The sequence below is a fragment of the Macadamia integrifolia genome, chromosome 13 (assembly GCF_013358625.1).
Source record: "Macadamia integrifolia cultivar HAES 741 chromosome 13, SCU_Mint_v3, whole genome shotgun sequence".
NCBI lineage: Eukaryota > Viridiplantae > Streptophyta > Magnoliopsida > Proteales > Proteaceae > Macadamia > Macadamia integrifolia.
The window spans coordinates 18,424,239-18,430,535 of record NC_056569.1 but is presented as its reverse complement, the minus strand read 5'-3'; the positions used below and the strand labels follow the sequence as shown (position 1 = coordinate 18,430,535).

General features: G+C 33.8%; 1 protein-coding gene across 1 annotated transcript; it reads left to right on the top strand.

The window, feature by feature from the left end:
- Window positions 1-5,480: 5,480 nt before the first annotated feature.
- On the top strand, window positions 5,481-5,972 carry LOC122060115. The gene has a single exon (XM_042623296.1). The coding sequence runs from the start codon at window positions 5,600-5,602 to the stop codon at window positions 5,876-5,878; it is 279 nt and encodes a 92-aa protein (XP_042479230.1). The 5' UTR covers window positions 5,481-5,599; the 3' UTR covers window positions 5,879-5,972.
- Window positions 5,973-6,297: the final 325 nt, after the last annotated feature.

Below are 6,297 nucleotides of genomic sequence, written 5' to 3'. Positions count from 1 at the left end.
CCTTCAAAAAATCGTTTTTTTTCTGAAAAATTACCCATATTGGCCATTATATGACCGTAGCGCCGATACGTATCGATACTCACCGATACGTACCGATATATATATATACGATACTCACCGATACGTGCTGATATATATCGATACGTATCGATCGATACATACCGATACTCATCGATACGTACCAATACATATCGAAACGTACATTTTACCTCAATTTTATATTTTTCATAGAGTCGTATCGAGGCATGTCGTATCGTATCGATGTGTATTAGTGGTGTATTGATGCATATCGGTATATATTGTAGGATATATATCGATACGAAATGATTTAAAAAATTCAATGTATCGTATCGGTGTGTATCGTATCGACAGACTAAATTTAAGATACGTATCGGAGGGTATCGTATCGGTATCGGAGATACTTAAAACCATGCTTGCGCCTAATGCTAAGGTGATTGATACTGAAGGTCAAACTATGCTCTTTCATGCTAATCCAGCAAGATCAAATGATGTTGTTTCTAGAATGATATCTTGGAAAGATATACACTTCTAGATTTATGAAAATTAACCGATGTGGCTAAACCTCAGCGAGCTATCCCTAGGAGTATTATCGAGTATCTCTTAGGAGATGTAGAGATAGAATTTGCGCCTGTAGAAGGTCAGAAGCACCTAGAAGATTAAAATCTTCAATTGCATCTTCCCCTTCTCTTGACTCAGCCCAACTCCTTCATCGTTCTTCTACTTCTTTTATAGAAAGTAGACAAATAGATCCTCATCTTATCCTCCAAGGTGTAAATAGATCCAGCTCCTAGGTTAATCAACAAGTCTATGATACTTCTATTGAAAATCAAATTCTGCTTACATCACCTACTTCTACTGACATGAATGTTGTATATACACTTCATATAAGTAATGAAGAAGAACTCAAAATAAACAAAAAATTCCTTACCCAGGAATACAAATCACAAAGAAATATTAAAAAGAGGAAAATCTTTGAAGAAACTTATTCGGTAATTCAAAGACAGAATATACTTGAGGAATGGGTTTCCTACATGGAAGAGCATAAAATTAATATTCCTTTCTTTAATTGGTTAAAATTCCATCTTCTTAGCAGCTCTAATCAAACCACCTTTGATGCATCATCTTCGGATCAAGTTAATATAGTAGAAAATATTTCAACTACATATATGACTTCTGAAAGGAACAACGATTGACTCTATACATCCTCCATCTAAGCCTCTTAAAATTCAAGAGTAATCTAGAAACCACTGGTGCACATTATAAGGTGACATAAAATCAGCAGGTATCCTTACTAAAGCACATTTGAACAATTTGCTAGAAAAAAATAACTATACCAATCTATGTCTTCAATCCATAGGAAATCAAACAAACAAAATTTAGAAATTAATCAATTCTAAAAAAATAACTTCTTCAGATCCCTCTACTTCTAAACACAGAAGTAAAAATCACTTATGTTTAAACCACCTCCAACTCTAGACAAACCATTTATATGAAAGAGTGTAATACATAACTCATTAATGCTCTGGTGTCCAGATTGGAAGGTTTGTATGTTTCTAAAGGAAAAGAAACAGAATCAAATGTCCATGTTCTCTCAATAGATGCCCCTTTAGACTCTGATGTTGAAAATGTTGAGAATGATTTCAATTCTATGCTTCCTAATATGGACGATACCCCTCAAACAAATAAAGTCATGAGAAATTATAAAAAAAATTGTCCCTACTACTCCTACTAATTTTTACTATCCTCGACCATCACCCGTTGATTTGCAATTTGATACAGATCGAGAAGTAGCATCCTTTGCATGAACCTTAGTAGTCAAATGGAACATAGATAGGCTATCTAATTATCAAATAATAAATCTGCTTAAACAAATGCTAATGTTCGATGCTTCTGCTAAAGGGAGAGATAATACCGATTATAACATCGCTAAAATTATAGCGATAGGATTTTCCGGCCAATTTCGTGGTTTGTGGGATTTTTATTTGTCTGAACAGACAAAACATAACATTCTCTCTGCAACTGCTCGAGTCCCTCATACTCAAAATGTTACACAACCTAATGGAATGGTTGCTCAATAGATTGTGTATGTGGACCAAGAAGATGTAGCAAATATACTCATCTATACCATTACCCTTCATTTTGTTGGACCAACTGAAACTTAGCTGCAAACCAAAGAATAGCTTATAGCTCTTCGCTTCCCTACACAATTTTATTATAGATGGTACCGTGACATCTTCATTGCGAAAGTTTTTACCAGAGAAGATTGCAATAACAATTTCTGGAAAGAAAAATTTATCTCAGAGCTCCCACCTTTGTTTGCACAAAAGATCTGTTTCAAACTTAAAGCTAAGCCTAACGGGATCATTCCTTACGACCAGTATACCTTTGGAGAGCAAGCTGCTGAGGTCTATCATGAAGGATTATAGTTAGTCCACAGATCTTAAGCCTAAAAAACAATTGTCTAAAGAAAGACAAAAAGGATTCAAGGAGTTTGGAGATTTTTGTGAACAGTTTGGTTATGAAAAGATTCGTCTTCTAGGATCCAAGAAACTTTACAAAAGAACCTCAAGAAATTACGCAAAGTTTAAATATCGGGCTAAAATTCGATAGGATAAATCAAAAAAATTTACCCAAGAAAAGGTTTTATCCTAAACATCAACCTTATAAATATTTTAAGCAGTTTGGTAATGGCCCAGTTTGTTACAAATGCGGAAAGGTAGGTCATTATAAAAATAAGTGTCAAACTAAGGCCCGAATTAGTGCCTTAGAAGTCGATAATTCTCTTAATGAGAATCTGTATAGAATTCTTCTATATAGGTCTTTTGGGCAAGATTCTGATTCTGATTTTGAATCTGATCTCGATGTCAGAATTGCTCAAGCAGCTCTCCTAGAAGATTCGAATTAGTCTTCTTTTGATTCTTCTAAATCTCAGCAACAAACAACTAAATGTAGTTATGATTATTTTCAAGACATGTTAAAAGAAAATGATTTGTTTGTCCTCTCATCGGAGGATTCTTTCCTTCTAAAGGCTATTGATCAAATTTCAAATCAAGAAGCAAAAGAGAGAATGCTCAGAGAACATATTCAAATGCTCAAGGATAGCCCTAGAAAATCTCAAGATGCCCCTAAAAAATATTCTTATGAAGAAGATTATAGATAGTTTCAAAAATATAATTGCTCGTATCAAAAACTCTAAAAAGAGAGAGAGAGAGAGAGAGAGAGAGAGAGAGAGAGAGAGAGAGAGAGAGAGAGCCAACAATACATGAATTAAGAAAAGAACTAAATAAGGTAAAAACTGAGGTTAAGAGTCTCAAACAACGGACTCAGACTCTAAAATTATATAATGAATAACAACCAATCGATCAAGATTTTGACGAGGAAGCCTCCTTTAATAAACTCCTCGCTTCAAATGAACCCCTGGCTACTCATGAGAATCTTCCAGAAGAATTTCAAGTAATGACAATTCAGAATGTTTAATCTCATAGATGGCATGTTCAGATTGGAATTGTTATCAATAACGAATTTAACTTTAAAACTATTGCCTTAATCGATTCAGGCATTGATATGAATTGTATCAATAAAGGCCTTATCACTTCGAGGTACTTCGAAAAGGCAACTCAATAGCTTGTTCCTGCAGATGGATTTAAAATGCAAATTGACTATTACAACTTTTTTATGAAAATGAAAAGAAAATAAATTATTTTGCTTTTTCTAAGATCATTTTTTTTTCTTCTAGAATGACATCCAAATCATTTCATGAAGAATCTTTTGATGAAGTGCTTTTAGCTCGTGGCACTTTTGGATAATTTTCGTATTCCTTTTGGATACTTCCAATATAGGGTTTATTTCTGCCGATTTTGATGAGAAATTCATGATCCAAAATGCAAGTGATCTTAAAGGGAAAATTATGAAACAAGTGTATTTGTTTGTCAATTAAAGCTTCAAATCTTAAGGGTTGAAGAGGAATCACCGAAAATTGGTGATGGTTCTTGCAAGGTTTAAGTCTTTGTGGGAAATAATGCTCTATGGGGAAAATTATTGGCCTATCACTTTTGAAATAAAAAATTCACTCTTATTGATGCCTTTGCACATGATCTCATTGGTCCTATGCAGCTGTAAGGACATTGCGGCTACATTATGATCTCTTGCCCTCAAAATGACACCTAATTGTGTGCACCTGCACTTAGAGGGCCACATGAAAAGACTGCCTTACCCTTCGTGCTCAATGCCTTCTTTCACTCTCTCATTAATTTATATGCTGATACAATAATTACACAACCGCATAGCCATCCTATCCCTGACATTTATGTAACTTAAAAGTGACAACACCTTATTAAAGAAAGGTTTTTATTAAAATAAAAAATAAAAAAATAAATCTTAATAAAGAGAGGCTCCTTCAATGCATCGGGACAATGTTTAGCTTTTTTATTTTTTTCTATAGAAATATTAAATATTAAACATATATTTGACTCTCAAAAGTCCAAAATTCAGAGAAGTGAGCTCCATTGATATATATATATATATATATTTATTTTATGACAATGATCTAATTAAAAGAGGGGTTTATAAAAAGCACCAAATGCAGGCACGTTGTGCACGTTTTAATAGGCAGTGAGTAATGAGCACCTGGTCTTTTCATCCCACTAGCATAGCCAATGCATGCTCGACCACTTAAAGTACCGTTTACAATGTTTCATTTTTTTTGTTTTTTTATTTTTAGAAACGAAGAAACAACTTAAAAGGCATTTGATAAAGTTATTCTGTTTCATCCATTTCTAAAAACGTAAATCAAAATTCATATCTATGAAAAGTTCTAAAAACAATTTTGACGAAACAAGTCTTTTTTTCATTTTTAAATTTTTTTGTTCTTAGAAACGGAGAAACAACTTAAAAGACATTTGATAAAGTTGTTTCATTTCATCCATTTCTAGAAACATAAATTAAAATTTATGTATATGAACAGTTCTAAAAACGATTTTGACGAAACAAATCAGATTTGTTTCATCGTTTCTAGAAACTAATTTGAGAGAAGATAAAAGATGTGCCTGATAAATCTCTCAATTATTTAAACCTAAAAAAAGACAACTAAACCTTCTCTCCCTTTTAAGAATGCAATGATACTATTAGGTTTTTTAGTGGTATTATGTCTACAAAAAATATTTTAAAAAATAAGTTTATTAAATATAAAAAAATTTGTTTTAATTTTTAAAAATATAAAAAGTCATTTTTACTATTTCTAAACAAAAATGGAAGAGAAATAATTTTCCAAAACATAGAAATAATAGAAACGATATCAAACGGTATTGTCGACATATGGGTACATGTGGAGAATTAGGTGAAGTAGTGGATCCGAAACCATAGGCAAAACTGCCCACAGTTTCTGACGACTCCCAGTTTCACTTATCACCAACACACCCACTCTTCCTTTTTTACTCATCGATCCTATTTAAGGTCCCTCTCTCTCTCTCTTTCTCTCAATTCAGAGTTCAGACTGCATTCACAAATTCACGGCCCATCTCTTTCTAAACTAAAGACAGTTTCTGAGATCCCAAGAGAATCAGCGAGAATCGAATCGAAAATGAGGTGGACGAGCGGAGCTTGGATCGTGGCCGCAAGCCTTGGAGCTGTAGAAGCACTGAAGGACCAAGGGTTATGTAGATGGAATTACGCCTTCAGATCGATCCATCAACACGCCAAGAACAATCTTGGATCTCTTTCTCAGGCCAATAGACAACTACTCTCTCCCTCTTCTGCAGTAGCGATGGCTCAGAAGGTGGTTTCGAGTGATGAAAAGATGAAGCAATTTGAAGAATCTCTCAGAAAATTAATGTTCTTGAGCTGTTGGGGTCCTAATTGATCTAGGATCAAAATTACTGCTATTTTTCGTCTATCCTGTAAATATTAAATGGACTTGTTTGAATGGCAATGCTTGATTTCTGGTTGACTGCAAAGCCTACTGCTCGCACCATCGATCATAATCTCCCCCATCCCTCATCTGGTCTCTAGTAAACATTGGTATATCATTAAGAACTTTAAATACCCTAATTCTTGAGAATCATCAAGTGTGGTTGTATCTTACACATCCACCTATAGTAAATAGTACTTTCTTAAGCTTAATTTTCTTTATTTGGCTATTTAAGCCTTTATATTTTCACCGAAAACAAAAAATTTTGAGCCTTTGTACTCTCTTCATCATTATAAGAGTGCTGTTGGGGAATGTTTTTGGTGATTCTTGAAAAACCAATAGATTTGGGTATTGACCTTAAACACTTGGGT

Bases quoted from the DNA above. Each gene is read 5' to 3' on its own strand.
- LOC122060115 (XM_042623296.1), top strand. From the start codon at position 5,600: ATGAGGTGGACGAGCGGAGCTTGGATCGTGGCCGCAAGCCTTGGAGCT.